Genomic DNA, 14,940 nt, shown 5'->3' on the forward strand with positions numbered 1-14,940 from the left:
AGAGACAGACAGACAGAGACAGAGAGAAAGAGAGAGACTGAAAGAGACAGAGAGAATGAAAGGAAGAGAGACCAGCGGAGGGATGTGTGAAGAAAGACAGAAAGGCAGGACACACACACACACAGGGAGAAACAGAGAGAGAGAAAGACAGAGACAAACAGAAAGAGAAAGAATGAGAGAGACACAGAGACACACAGAAAAGGACAGAAACGGAAAGATACAGACAGACAGAAAGAGAAAGACTGAGACAGAGAAGGAGAGAGACCAGCGGAGGGGGGGGGGGGGGTGAAGAAACATAGAAACAGGACACAAAGAGGGAGAAATATGTATACAGAGAGAAACAGGGAAAGAGGGACAGAGTAAGAAAGAGACAGAGACAGATGAGAAAGAATGAGAGACAGAGAAGTTCAGAGACAGACACAGAGACAGAAAGAGAGAATGAGAGACAGAGACTGAGAAACAGGCAGAGAGAAGGCAAGAGAGCAGCCAAGGGATGTGTGTGAAGAAGGATGGGAAGAGACAGAGACACGCAGAGAGAAGGACGGAGACAGAGAGACAGGGAGAGACCGGCGGAGGGCTGTGTGGGAAGAGAGAGAGAGACGGGAGAGAAACGGAGGGAGGGAGTCAGAGAGACGGAGAAAGGGAGAAAGGGGAAGCAGGAGGAGGAGGGAGATGAGCCCTGTCCTCTTCACCGGTCCCGGGGCTGAGCGTCCGGCGCCCGGGGCGGGGGGTCGGGATGGAAGGAGAGGCTGGTCCGGGAGCCCGGGACGGGGCGGAAGGGGGCGTGTCGGCCCAGGAGACGGACCGAGGAGAGGACACCAGCCCGGTGGGAAAGGCGCGGAGGGCGGGGCCCGCAGGGAGGCAGTGGCAGGTGCAGAGCCGGGGACAGAGGAAGAGCCCGGGCCGGGGGGGAGGGGCAGGGCACGGCCTGCGGGGGGGGGGGGGGGGGGGGAGGGGCCCGGGTCTCTGGCCAGCCCCGAGAGCCGGACCCCGGGCCGAGTGTGCGTGCGCGGGGCGGAGCCGGGACCCTCCCCGGAAGCTCCGAGGGCACCAAGGAGTTAACTCGGCCTCGCCGCGCTGGAGGGGAGGGGGCCGCCGAGAGCTCCTCGTCACCCGCTAATGAGCCCCAGATGCGGGGCGGCGAGCAGGCCCCGCCCCAAACCCTGATATTCTCCAATCGGAACCCGCAGGCTCCACCCCCGGGAGCCGCGCCTCCCCAGCCGCAGGCCCCGCCCCTCCCCGAGTCCCGGACGTTGGGCCGGGGGTCTCCGCCTCGGAGGTCACCTAGTCCTGCCAGCAGGACCCCGCAGGCCCCCCCCCTTTTCGGAGACCCCCGGTTATGGGGAAGCTCATTCCCCACGGGGCCATCTCCCGGGGAAGCTTTGGCTCTCGGGGGGCCAAGCAGAGCCAGTCGGAGAACTCTTTTTTCCCGGGGACCCCTCCCCGCTCCCGCCGAACTCCTGGGGCGCAAAGTCCAAATTGGGGGAAACGAAAATTCGATTCAATCCAGCAAACATTTATTATGCGCCTACTGGGGCCGGGGGCGGGGAACTAGGCCGGAGAGCTGGGGGCGGGGCGGGGGCGGGGCTCCGGGGAGCCTCCGAGAGCAGCCTTTGTCGCCACCTAGTGGTCCTGCGGCCGAAGCCCAGGTGCCCGGTCCTCGGCCCTCTCAGCCGGCGCTGCCCCCGGCTTTTCCCAGCCCCCCCCCCCCCCCGTGGGAGGCCGCTGCCCCGGCAGCAGAGGCCCTGACCCGGTCCCGGCACTCCTCGTAAAAGGGCCCGAAGGTTAATCCGAGCTGTGGCCAAGGCCTGCCGAGTTCTGCTCCCCCACATCTCAGACACGCCCCCCCATAGGGACCCCTCCCCCCCAAGCCTGGGCAGGTGCAATGGCCCTGCCCCCCCCTCCGGCCTCCAGCCAGCCACTAAAGGGAAGCTGTAAAGCCCAGCTCTCACCCCTACTTAAGAGGCCAATGACTCCGATAGTCCTCCCTTCCCAGCCTCCTCCATCCAGGGTCACTGGCCTCCCACAGCCAGGGGCCTCCCTCTCCTGATCCTGGGCTTTCTCTGGCCAGCCCCTGCCTGGGAAGCTCTCCCTCCCTCCCTTTCCCCCATCCCTGAAAGCTCAGCTAAGACCCCCTCTACCAGCAGCCTCCCAATCCCCCTTAAATCCAGTGCCTTCCTTCCCTGAATTCCTATTCCTCTGGTCCTCCTCCTTTTTAATTTGAAATTTCTCTGGGGCCTCCCTATTAAATTGTCTCAGGCCCTGGCACATAGTAGGTGCTTAATAAATGTTGACTGACCGTTCCAGGCCAAGCGAGAGACCAAGTTGGGAGGGTCTCCAAATCCGGCCAGACGGGGGCAGCCCTGCTGTTTGCCTGGGTCTTGTATTTCCCGTTCCTGGCAAAGTGTCAGCACATAGTAGGTACTCAATAAACGCTTGCTGATCGAGTATGGGGGGGAAGAGCGTGGCCAGTGATTGGCATTTAAAGGGCAGGACTTTAACTCAGCTGAGTAAGTGTGTGTGTAAGGGAGTGTGTCTCTGTGAGTGTGTGAGTGTCTGGGAGTGTGTCAGTGTGCGCGCAGCAGGTAGCAGCAGGCCTGTGGGACTCGGGGGCCTCCCCACGGACGTTTGTTGACGCACGTACCAGGCCCCGGGGATGGCCGAGAAGCCTCGTGGTTACCAGCATCCGTAGAGCTGGAAGGAAGCGGGATCCCATTCTGTGTCCTAGAGGAAGCAACTGAGACCCAGAGTGCCCCAGGCCACAGTGGCAGAATCCGCACCCAGAGCTGAGCCGGGGGTTCCGCCCTTGCTCCAGCTTCTCTTATCGCCCCTCACCTGCCACTTTTGTAGCTGGAAGAATCCTCAGCCGTCCCATTAATGGGGAAATTAGAGCCCCGCGGTGCCCTCACTGGGGAAGCCGAGTCCCAGCCGCTCCCGGCACGAACAAGGGAGGCCTCCTCCGCCTCCCCTGGCCCAGCCTGCCCTTTGCACGGGCCGGACGCACACAGGGGCCCGGAGGGAGTCAGTTTCCCCATCTGTTCCTAAGTGGGCATGAAATGGGGAGGCTGCCGGACCCCTCTATGTCCTCAAGTGTAAAGTTCTATATGCTATGGGGGGGGGGGTAGGAGAGCTCTGCTGTGACCACAAACACCCCCCAGTCTCTGTTCCTTGAGGGGCCACCACGTCTCTTCCCTTGCCTTCCGGTCGTTGGAGAGGTCCCCCGAAGCTCCCCATGAGATTGAGCCCCTGAGTCAGAAGGCGCTGTCCTCCCCGCCAGAGCCCCCTCCTGGGCACACCAGGACCTGTGTCGTGCCCCCAGCTCAGGCTCAGTTTCCCCTTCCTCAGCTCACTACGTGTCCCCCGGGGCCTTCTCTCACCAAGCCCCACCCTCAGAAAGCAGGAGGGGCGGCTCGGCTGTTTCATACCTTTATTTCTTCCTGGTTTCCTTGGAGCCTCCTGTTGGCTGAGCCCCGCGTCTCCCCAGAGGGGCGCTAGAGGCCGCAAGGTGCTCCCGGGAGCGGGGGGGCCTTTGGTCAGCCCTTGGCCAGGGACGGGAATCACAGAAGGAGAGGTCAGGGGGCGCCTGGACGAGGCCACCCCCGGGGGTGGGGGTCACGACATTAAGGAAGAGAGGGGGCTTTCAGAGCCTCGGGGGGCCCACATGCTGCCCCAGTTCCCCCCACCCCTCACTGGCTCCCTTGGGGGGGGAGGACAGCAAAGAGAGGAAGCCTCCTGAGGGAGGAGGAGAGGAGAGGAAGGAGGGGGTCTCATGGGAGGGGACGAGAGGGAGGAGGGAGGTGACAAGCAAAGCCCACCTTGGAGGTGCTCATAATGACGGGGCCGGGGGAGTCTGAGAAGGGGCCCCCTGGGGAAGAGTGAGTGTTTGGACGGGACACGGGGGTACAGAATGAACGGGTGGGAGTGGGGCCCACCTCCTGCCGCCTTTGGCCACTGCCCCCCTTTTGCATGGCACCGGGCGGCTGCCCGCAGGCCCTTCCCCAGCCGGGGCCAGGTCAGCCAGCTCAGAGGTCTCGGGAGCGGCCGTCTCTGGGGGTTGGGGTCGGCAGAAGGCCTCAGGCCCCGGTCCTGGTTGTGGCACCCATACTGAGCCCCGGGGAGGGCGGGAGCTGCTCCCCTTTGTGCTTCTCCATGAGGGAGGAGGGGTCCACCCCAAGGACCAAGGAAGCAGGAGCTGGGGGTGAACAGAGCTCCCGGAGCAGGGGACCCCCCTTCCCCTTGGTCTGAACTGCTCCGGAGCGCCTTCGAGCCCCAGCCCCGAAGGGGAGATTTTCCCTGGGGAAACGGGCCCTTGGCCCAAGTAAACATCTCCCTAGCAACCCCCAGCCCGCCCCAAGGGCCTCAGTACCTGCTCTAGTCCTGCTCCCCAGGACCAAGCCGCCCCCCCCCCCGGCGTCCGAGCGTGGCCTCCACGTGGCCTGGGCCCCCCACCCCTCGCTGGGAGCGTTTGCCATTGGGGTTTACACAAGAACCGATCACTCATCGGGGCCCCGGGTGTGTGGATCTCCCGCCGGGCCCTGGCGCCACAACACCCGACTTCTGCTGGGGGCGCTCAGATGGCGCCCTGCCCATCCCCCCGGCAACCCCCGTCTCCATGGACGATAAGGACCGGGAAGTAGAGAGCGTCCTGGTAACAGGGGGGGCTCTCCAGGGGCTCGGTGTCTTCCCCCCGGCGAGCCAGCGGCCCCCCGCTCAGACTTCGGAAGACCCCCGTCGTGGCCCGACTCCCGCCACCCAGGGAGAGCCGGCTGCGGCTGAAGGGAAGGCGGGGCCCGCTGGCGCGGGAGGGGGGCAGCGAGTTGCTGCTGACGGAGCGGCGGCAGCGCTGGCAGCCCCTGAGGTAGGCCGTGGGCCCGGGGCCCATCAGCATGGCCTCCGAGTAGCTGGGCACCAGCTGCCGGTTGGAGCAGATGTGCCACTCAAGTTCCGTGAAGTCCACGGTGGCTACTCGGGACAGCGACGGGCCTCCGGGGGCGTGGCCGGGGGGCGGCGAGCTGGCCCCGAACAGCTTCTCCACCTGGTAATGGACGTGGGCCGTGCCGTAGGCAGCCACCACGCGCAGCGGCCACGAGAGCGTGGCCACGGACACCAGCCAGAAGACCCAGGCCCGGGCGTACCAGGGGGGGCTGCGGGGGTCCGCAAACACCATCAGCGACTCGCGGAAGTCCACGTCCTTCAGGTGCATCCCTTCCCGGGCCTCCAGGTAGTCATCCAGGCCCTCGTTGGCGCCAAAGAACCGGGCCCTCTGGGTGAGGTACGCCGCCTCGGCCTCGGCGCTCCCGAAGCTGAAACACTTGGTGAAGCGCAGGCGCGTGGCAGGGTGCTCGGACAGCCCCACCAGCTCCTTGGAGACGTCGCGCACGCCGTGGGCGGAGTAGTCGAACTCGCCCCGCGCCGTCCGGCTGTCGGCCCGCTCGTGGTAGACCTGCGTGGTGGTGTACGCGTCGCCGTTGCGGTAGCGCGTGATCTGCCGGGTCCGCCGCACGTAGTGGTAGCTGGTGGCCTTCCACCAGACGCAGGGCGGGGCCTGCTGCAGCCGGCGGATCAGGGCCAGCACCGTGACCACGTCTGTGCGCGGCGCCCGCGAGGCCCTCATATGGCAGTGCCAGCACTCAGCCAGGTAGAGGAGGTAGAGCAGGGAGACGAAGGCCAGCGGGATGTACAGGTAGCCATCCGAGCAGGGGCTGGCCTGGTAGGTGGCCGGCGTCCCGTGGGAAAGGCCGGCGCCAATGGCCAGCCGGGGCACGGTGGCCAGCCAGCACCAGGCCACCACGGCCCCACATGAGTGGATGAGGAGGGTCAACAGGAGGCACTTCCAGTGGGACTCCCGACAAAGGGAACCTCCCAGAGACTGCTTCAGGGGTCGCTGCTGTGGGGGGGGAGATGGGGGAGGGAGAGGCAGTGGGAGAGAGGGGGGAGAGAGAGAGGAGGTGGCGGTCAGGTGGGCCCAGAAACCAAGGGACGTGGGGGGGCCTGTGGCTCGGCCCTGGGACTGACAGGATTCAAGAAAGGGAGGAGAGGCGGGAGCGGGGGGAGAACAGATCAGGAAAGCAGGCAGAGGCTGGGGCCGGGAGGGCAGCACGTGGACTGCCCCCCCCATTTCCCATCTGTACAGGGGGAGGGGTGCTCCCAGACAAGCTGGGTCTGTGGTCGCGAGACTCCTTCCTCTGCCCCCTTCTGGGAAAAGCCCCCCAGGGAACACCTGAACTCCCCCCTGCCTGGCTGAACTCCTGGGGAGCCTTTCCCCCTCTAGCCCCAGGACTCCTTCCCCAGCAGCCCCCAGCACAGACTCACACTCACACTCACTGAGGGAGGAGGGGGGGGAGGGGAAGGAGGAGGAGGAGGAGGACGACGACGATGACAACTGGGGAGTAAAGCAAAGGCAGAAATGGCTAAGGAAAGGGGAGAACGGGGATGTGGGAGGGGCAGCAGACGGGAAGTATAAGAAAAAGAAGAAAGAGGCAAAGTGGCAGGGAAAGTGGATTTGAGAGTTCCTTTGTCTCGATCTTTATTGCCTGATCGACGAGTTCTTTATTTTTTGAATGCAAAATTTTTTCTTTTTTTCGAAATTTGTCGAGTTCGCCGAAATCTTTCGAAAACGTCTGTTTTTCCTCGAAAGGACGCGCGATCTGACGAACGGATGCCGGACTGACCGGAACGCGAACGCTGGCGATCTGACGCGAACGAATCTGATCTGAACTGAACTGACCTGTTCTGGCGATCTGAACGTCTGATCCCGAATCTGATCTCGAACGCCTGAGCGATCTTGATCCTGAATCCTGATCTGACCCGCGATTCGATGGTCTGATGTGAAAAGGAAGGAAGGAAGGAGGAAGGAGGGGGGCAGGTCCCAGAGGGGCATCCTGGGGGTCAGAGCCTTCTCCCGCTGCCCCCGGCCTGGGAGCCTCGTTCCTCTCCTTCCCCCTCCTTCCTCCTCCCCTTGGGGAAAGGAGGGTAGGAGCAGCAGCCAGAACCCAGAGGGCTCTTCCCTGCCCCCCCCTTCTCCTCCCTCTCTCCCGCCCCGGCCCCAGCCTCCGTGCTGCATTGCAGGCTGGGGCTCCTGAGCCAACACCGGAAGGGAAGGGGGTGCCCCGGCCTGGGGGGCCTAAGCCCCGTCCCCGAGACCCTGCGGCCCGAAGCCTCCCCCTCCGGTCCGTGAAGGAGCCGAACGCGGCTTCCTCTTGACCTGACGTCATGGGATGGGGGCGGGGCCCAACCTGGGGGCGTACTTGGGGCCGGGGACCCCCGCCCCCCCACATTTCTGCAGCCCCGGGAAGCCTGGCAGGCGGCCCCGGAGGAGGGAGGGGGCCGGTGGGCGGCCCGCGGCCCCCGTTCTTTACCTCTTCCCGCAGCGGCTCCCCGCCTGGGATGAGCGTGGGCCCCTCCCCCCCGCCGCCGCCGTCTACGCCGCCCTCCGACTCTTCTTGGGGCATCGTGTCCGCGCCGTCACCTCCAGGGGCCCGGGCATGATAAGGGAGACGGGCCCCGGGCCGGGGGCATCCGCGCGGCTCGGCGGCGCGGAGGGAGTGCTGAGCCAGAGCCCGGCCCCGCCCGCCCGCTCACCCCGCCCCCGCTGCACCGGCGGCCGCCGCCGGGAGCGCCTGGCACCGCGGCCCGCCCTCCGCCCCTCCCCGCCTCCCTCGCGTCCCCCCGGTGCGTGCGTGGGGGCGGGGCGGCGCGCAGGGAGGCCCCTCCCCGCAGGCGCGCCACGCCCCTCCCCCGGCCGCCTCTCTCCGGGGTCTTGGCGGGGGGAGGGGGTGGGGGCTGAAACCGGCACCAGGCGGTCGGAGGCTCTCGGGAAACAAGTGCGGTCCCGGAGCGCACTGCAGCCCCCCCTCCCCCCCCGCACATTTGTCCTAGAGACTGCGGGCCCGGCGGGACGGTCCGGGAGAGGCCCGGCTCTCGGGGCACCACAAGGTCAGCGCCGCCCGGCTGACGGGCACCGGGCCTGGCACACGCCCGCGCGCGCATGGCCCGCCTCCGCCTCGGCCCCAAGCGCTTCCCCTTCTTTCTCCACTTATGTTACGGGGCTCTGGGAGGGGCCGCAGAGGCATCACCGGACCCCGCGCAGTGAGTCGGGGGCAGGGCCCAGAGGCCGCCCATGCACCGCGCCCGGCTCCGGGCGTCCCCGGGAAGCTGCGAAGAGCTGACTTCTGTGTGATACGTGGACCCCGCCCCCTCCCCCCCTTCCCCCCCCCCTCCCCCCGCAGGAGAGGCTGCCGAGGGGGTCCTCAGCCCGCGAGTCCGAGCGCCAGGCCGGGAGGAGGCCGCCTTGGGGCCCGTTCTGAGGCGCCTGCGCGCAGAGGGCCCGGGAGGCCCGCTTCAGCACTAGGACAGCTCCCGAGCCCTCCCGGGCTGCAGGGGGAGGTGACCCCGGAGGGAAGCCGGGGCGGCGCCACCCCTCATGGCCCGGCCCACAGAGTCTCCGCGCGGTGCCGAGGTCAGTGGGTGGAATCGATCACGCGGCGCCCCGTTCAGGGCCCCGGTGACAGGCCGCGGAGAGCTCCGGGCCCGGGAGGGGGCGTCCCCGCCCCGCAGGGCGTAGGTGCGAGGCAGGCGGACGGGACCAGGCAGCCCTGGGGGCCGCAGTCCATTTGTGAGGGGGGCGCCCTAGGAAGGTCTGCAGCACCACTGGCTTGCAAGGAGGGGGGAAGGAGCAGAAAGGGGCCCCGAAGAGCCAAATGGGAAGGTGGTGGTGGAATGGAAGGGGCTGGAGAAGGGAGAAGGACAAAGAGAATGGGGTGGAAGGGGGGGAATGATAAAAGATGAATGAATGGAGGGGAATGGAATGGAATGGAATGGAATGGAAAGGAATGGAATGGAATGGAATGGAATGGAATGGAATGGAATGGAATGGAATGGGGAATGGAATGGAATGGAATGGAATGGAATGGAATGGAACGGAATGGAATGGAATGGAATGGAATGGAATGCAATGGAATGGAAGGGTTACGATAGGTGGGGGGAGAGGAGGGAACCAGGCCCAGGCCTTAGCGGTTCCCAGGTGTCTCGCCCCACCCCGTCCTCGCCCCCAGCCGGCCCCGCCCGTCGGTGCAGTCGTGGCAGGGAGACCTTCACCCGCAGCACTGCGCAGGCGCCTCAACACGCCGCTAACCCACTCAGCCCCGACAAGCTCATTGGACCGTCTTGTCCCCTTGGACAGCTCTATCGCCCAGTCAGACGTCTCGGCGTCGACTCCGCCCCACCCCGCTTCCGGAAGTCGGGTTGCATCCAATGTGAGGCTGGAGAAGAAGCCGATAGCCAATGAAGACAGGAGGCGGTGCTTCCGTCACGTGGGACTGTGGCCAATGAGAGCCGGGGAGAGTGACGTGTGGCCATGGCGGCTGCGGCTGACCCGCGGGTAGACGTGTCTGGCGGCCCGGGAGCGGCAGTTCGCGCCCGGAGGCCGGAGCCGCGGCTCCGTTAGTGTTTACACCCGTCAGGCCCCGCGGAGGAGGCGCCTTGCTCATGGCCTATCACTCGGGGTACGGGGCCCAAGGTGAGCGTGGGGCGACACGGGCAGGGACCGGGAAGCGACCCAGATGAAGGGAGAGGGGCGGGGGCGGGGCTGTGACGTCACCGCGAGGGTGCTCCCCTTGGCTGCGGGCCGTCCGCCCCCACCCCCGACTCCCTCCGGAGAACACAGCCGACCTGGGCTCGGTCAGCCGCCGGCGCCGGGAGCTCACTACCCGCCCAGAAAGCAGCCCGGCCCCTGCGGTCCGGGGGAGGGGGGCGTGAGCCTCGGTGCTGCGGGACCGAGGCCCTTAGGCCTGTGTTCCAACGCCGGCCCCGCCCCCGCCCCGAGGCCCCGCCCCCGCCCCAGCGATCTCCTCAGGAGGCCCCAAATCCTGCTTTCCCAGAGTTGTCCCCCCCCTTCCCCCGGCGCCCACTAGAACAAGTCCGTGTAAAGAAGCCGTTTCTTCCTCAGGCTGATTCCCCGCCGGTTCCGGGGAGGGTGTGTCCATAGCCCCCCCCACCCCGAGGGCGGGATGCGGGCCGGGCTCTCCCGGCTCTGGGACCTGGGGGGCGGGGCCGCCGCTGAGGCTGCTAGTGCTGCCTTGTGGGGGGGAGGGGAGAAGATGGGGGGCACCGTGCGCACAGGGGGAGGGACACCCCTCGGGGCTGGCTGGGCCGAGGCCCAAGGCCTGGACGGGTGGCCGCCGGGCGCCCTGCCCAGGGAGGGGCCTGAGCCCCCCCTTTCCCAGGGTTCCCGGGCTTGAGAGGCCCAGAGAGGGAGCCCCAGGGGGCAGCCGGCCCCCGGGGTCCCTCCCCCCTCCTGGGTGGGCGCGCCTTGCCCGGGCTCTCCCTTCTCTCCGCCTTGGCGGGGCTAAGTTTCCACCCGTGGGGCGAACCGGGAGGGGGCGGGGCCGGCCCGGGAGGGGGCGGGGCCTCGGAGCTGGGGCTCCGGCGCTGATGGGACGCCGGGTCCGCCCCCAGCGGCCCTGGACAGCGGGCCCCTTCCGGGGGCTCAGGGACCGGTGGTTCCTGCTCGGGGCAGCGGGCGTCCCTCTTGGCCGCCATCTGGTCCCCAGCTGGGCACCGGTCCGGCCCGAGCCGCCCCCGTTGCGAACGGGAAGGGGGCGGGGCGCCCAGCGGCACCCCTGGCCCGGGAACGGGGCCTTCAACCGCCCCACCTGCTCGGGGACCCCGTGGCCCGTGGGCCTCCCTGGCCCCATCGCCTCCCCAGGGCAAGGACTGGCCAGGGGGAGAGGCCTGGCGGGCCGAGGGGCCGGGCCAGTGAGGGGGAAAGGGCCAACCTGAGCCGCTCTCTCAGAGCCGCCGGTTCCTCCTTCCCAAAATAAGGGTCTCTGAGGTTCCCTCCCGCCCCAGCCCCGGGTCCTGGGCCCCCTCCGCCTGGCGGAGCAGGGAGAAGGCGCCCTTCAGGAAGGAGGCCGGGCTGCTGCCCCTGAGAGCAGAAGGATCAGATGTTGGGGGGGTCTCAGACCCTCCTAACTCCCTGTGCCTCGATTCCACCTCTTTTCAGCTCCACAGGTTTGTGTCCATGAACAAGCTCAAACACTTCTTCGCTGTGGACACGTCCTACGTGGCCAGGAAGCTGGGGCTGCTCGTCTTCCCCTACACACACCAGGTGAGGCTCGTGGCCTCCGCCCTGGCCTCCCAGCCTCCCTGGGGGGGGGGGGGGGGAGTCCTGCCATTTCTGGGGCCTTGACCGTGTTTCCGTGTTTCCCTCTGCTCCTAAGAACTGGGAAGTTCAGTACAGCCGCGATGTGCCTCTGCCCCCACGGCAGGACCTCAATGCCCCCGACCTCTACATCCCCAGTGAGTCTCAGGCCGGGTAGGGGGAGGGAGCTGGACACTGGGCCTGGAGCTGGGGACTCAGGGTTTGAGGACTCAGGGCTTGGGACTTGAGCTGAGCTTGGGGCTCGGGGTTTGGGGCTTGGAACTTGGGGCTCAGGCTCAAGCGGGGCTCGGTGCCCAGATCTCAGGGCTCACCGTACTGAGCTTTTCTGTCTCTTTGGCAGCCATGGCGTTTATCACATACATCCTCCTGGCCGGGATGGCGCTGGGAATTCAAAAAAGGTTGAGCCCCCCCCTCCTCGGGGAGCCCCCGTCTTCCTGGGTCTTGCGTGTTTAAATTGGGTTCGAGTGTCGCTTGCCCACAGCAGGAGGGGCAGGGCTGGGGCTCGGCAGTTTTCAGCCAGGACCCCCAGCCCTTCCCTCTGCCCTCTGCCCCCTGCCCTGGTGCTCCCCACTGCCAATATCAGCCTCTTCATCTGTAGAATGAAGGCAAGACTCTTTAGGGTTTCTGCCTAACAGAGTATTTTTGAGGGGAGGGGAAGGGAACTGGCCAAAAGGGTCATTGGGCTTCCCCTGCCCCCGAGATAACTGGCCCTGGGGCAAAGACAGACTTCCCTCGAGGAAAACAGGGGGCCACTCAGGGGTCCCTGAGCCCTGTCACTCACGGCCGCCGTGACCCCAATTCCCCCGGGGGGATCCGAGGAGGAGCAGCGGGACCCCCCCCAACCGTCCTCCCGCTCCGCCCCAGGTTCTCACCCGAGGTGCTCGGCCTGTGCGCCAGCACGGCCCTGGTATGGGTCGTCATCGAGGTGCTGGCCCTGCTCCTTGGCCTCTACCTGGCCATGGTCCGCAGTGACCTGAGCACCTTCCACCTGCTCGCCTACAGCGGCTACAAATACGTGGGGTGAGTTCAGGGCCTGGGAGTCGGGGAGGGGCGGCAGTGGAGCGGGCGGCCGGGCAGGGCCGGGCAAGCCCCCGGATGTGGACATGGCTGTTCTTGGGGCCGGAGGCTGGCGGGCAGCAGGGCAGGGGGGAGGCTAAGGAACAGAGCGAGGCTGGGGGAAGGCAGTGGAGCTAGCCTAGAACCCCGGATCCCATCCTGACCCTGGCCCTGCACTAGCTGGTGACCCTGAACAGGTCCCACCCTCTCAGTCCTGCACTGCCCCGCGGACAAGTGGGGGCGGCGGAGGGGCAATAGGGCGCACTGAGCATAGCATCCTTGGCCAGCGCTTAGCGACAGTCACCCAGCGGCTTCTGAGGGCGGACAGAGCTCCCCAGAGCCATGTTCCTCCTGCCGGGAAACCGGCGCGGGGCCTGGGGAGGAGGATGTAAGTAGGGAAGAAATCCCAGCAGGTGAGGGGAGGGGTTCTGAGGGGGGGGGGAATTGTCTGAGGCAGAGGAGGGGAGGGAGGGCACTCTAGGCATGAGCCAAAGTGCAGATCTTGCTGCAGGAGAAGAACAGAGAGAACACGGGGCGGGGGAAAGTGGTCAGTTGCAGGAGGGGCCGAGTGGGGGCAGCTGAGCGGGGAGAAGGGGCCCTTCAGGAAGGAGACCGCGGCCGCTGCCCCTGAGAGCAGAAGGATCAGATGTTGGGGAGGAGAAAGGAGGCTGGAGGCAGGGCGAGCCTCAAGAGAGGCTGCCTTGGGGGAGTGGGATGTGCCCAGCCCTTGGCAGGGAGGGCCCAGGCTCAGGAGAGATCCTTGGGCCGGACTCGGGGGGTGCTGGTTCTTGTCTATGGAGCCCCTGGACATGGATGGAGAGAAGGGGGGGGAACCAGGCCAGTAAGGGAGCTGACCGGAGAAAGGCACAGGGGTGCCCCTGGGGGAGGCCGAGGGGGAGACGCGAGGACAGTGAGCCGGTCACTGAGAGTGCCGCAGGTGGGAAAGCAGGCAGAGGCTCGAGGCAGCCCCACGTTGGGTCATAGACCACAGACCTTAGAGCCCGACCACATCTGGGCTGGGACCTGGAGTATTGCAACTGGGAGGAACCTGAGGGCAGAGAGCCTCAGAGCGCCCTTAGAAGCGAGACCTGACGGAACTCGGCGCCGGGGGTCCCAGGTCCTCTGTGCGGCTCCCCAGGGCCCGGGGAGGGGCAGGTGGCTGCCCCCCATTTCCTGTGGTTCGGGCCCCCAGAGCCTGACGGTCCTCCTCTCCTCCCAGCATGATCCTCAGCGTGCTCACGGGACTGCTCTTTGGCAGCGATGGCTACTACGTGGCCCTGGCCTGGACCTCGGCTGCCCTCATGTATTTCATTGTGAGTCCCCGGCCCCGGGCGGTGAGGAGGAGTGTCACTGGGCCTGGGCCTCTGTCCCTCCCCCCGCTGAAGGTCTATCCCCCACAGGTACGTTCGCTGCGGATGACCTCGTTGGGCACCGACGGGATGGGGGGACCGGCCCCCCGGCAGCGCTTCCAGCTGTACCTGACCTTGGCCGAGGCTGCCTTCCAGCCAATGATCATCTACTGGCTGACCTTTCACCTGGTCCGGTGACCCAGATGGGGTCTCCTCTGCCCCCAAGGAAGACTCCCGTGAAGATGACGATGATGATTTTTTCCCTGTACATTGAAGATTTTAATTGCTTCCGCCACATCTGTCCCTCATTCCTGGGAACCTGGCCCTGGATGGGACCTTGAGGGTCTGAGGCCGTGGGAAGGAAGGGCCGGCCAGGGACAGGCCTCCCTTGGGGGGCGTGGGCCTAGGGGCAAGAGGCTGCTGCCCCGCCGGAGCAGTCCTCGGGGGGCGACTCCATGTCACCGATGAGACTTGGCTGGGTCGGAGAAGCCCGCGATGTCCACAGCCCCCGGTAAAGCTTGCGATGGCTCCACACTTATGGTCTCATTTGGTGCTCAGTCCCTTTTGGAGAGACCGGGAAGGGGGGGGGGGGGGGGGGGAGGCCGGCCATCGCCCCCCAGCCATACTCGCCTACGGCCCCGAGAGCTGTCCCAGAGATAGGGTCCCTTCCCTGCCTGGGCTGACTTTGAGCTCCAGGACCAAAGGTCAGAGGTGGAGGTGTGTTTCTCACCCCCCTCCCCAAAGGAGCATCAGAGGCCTTAGAGTTGGACCACGTGGTCAGGCGCCCTCACATTATGAGAAAATGGAGGCATGTGGGAAGGAAGGAGTTGGGCCGAAATCACACAGAGGGGAGCTAGGGTTCGAGTCCAGACCTCTGCCTCAGAACCTCCGGTGGGAATGTTGGGCAGGGCCAGAGGTCATCCTTCCTTTGTTTGCCGGGGAGCTGACCGCTCCCCCAGGAAGCCCATTCCCGGTTGGGGTGGGGCTGCCTCCTTTGAGATTCACTCAGAATCCACGGGCTGGTCAGCTCTGATGGACTCCGAGACTCACCCCCTCCTCCCGACTGAGAGGGCTGCCGGGCCTGGTTTGTTGGCCAAAGGTTGGGGGGGCCAGACCCCGGGGTGGGGCCCTGCTCTCCGGCTCTGCCCCTGGGCTGAGTGACCTTGGGTGGCCAGTGCCTTTCTCCAGGCCTGTTAACTTATCAAGCATGGCTATGCAACAAGATGCCCCCAAAGTCCTGTGGTCTATACCAGGGCAGGGGGGGAGGTCACTGGCTCAGCTCAGGGCTCCCCATGAGGAGACCTCATTTCCTGCCCTTTTACGCCCCCACTGCACACCTCTCCGGATGGTTGGATCCGGCCTTCTCGGATGGCC

General features: G+C 66.3%; 2 protein-coding genes across 2 annotated transcripts; one reads left to right on the forward strand and one right to left on the reverse strand.

The window, feature by feature from the left end:
* Positions 1-3,413: 3,413 nt before the first annotated feature.
* TMEM151A (transmembrane protein 151A) lies at positions 3,414-7,559 on the reverse strand. The gene is made up of 2 exons (XM_031941682.1): positions 7,359-7,559; positions 3,414-5,887 (listed from the first exon to the last, which is right to left on the reverse strand). Exons 1-2 carry the CDS (start codon positions 7,449-7,451, stop codon positions 4,571-4,573), a joined length of 1,410 nt encoding a protein of 469 aa, XP_031797542.1. The 5' UTR covers positions 7,452-7,559; the 3' UTR covers positions 3,414-4,570.
* Positions 7,560-9,355: 1,796 nt separating this feature from the next.
* Positions 9,356-14,100, forward strand: YIF1A (Yip1 interacting factor homolog A, membrane trafficking protein). The gene is made up of 8 exons (XM_031943625.1): positions 9,356-9,440; positions 10,456-10,674; positions 10,761-11,107; positions 11,220-11,298; positions 11,502-11,559; positions 12,026-12,181; positions 13,437-13,530; positions 13,618-14,100. Exons 1-8 carry the CDS (start codon positions 9,356-9,358, stop codon positions 13,762-13,764), a joined length of 1,185 nt encoding a protein of 394 aa, XP_031799485.1. The 3' UTR covers positions 13,765-14,100.
* The last annotated feature ends 840 nt before the right edge of the window (positions 14,101-14,940 follow it).

Source organism: Sarcophilus harrisii, chromosome 6 (assembly GCF_902635505.1).
Source record: "Sarcophilus harrisii chromosome 6, mSarHar1.11, whole genome shotgun sequence".
In the NCBI taxonomy this organism is placed as follows: domain Eukaryota; kingdom Metazoa; phylum Chordata; class Mammalia; order Dasyuromorphia; family Dasyuridae; genus Sarcophilus; species Sarcophilus harrisii.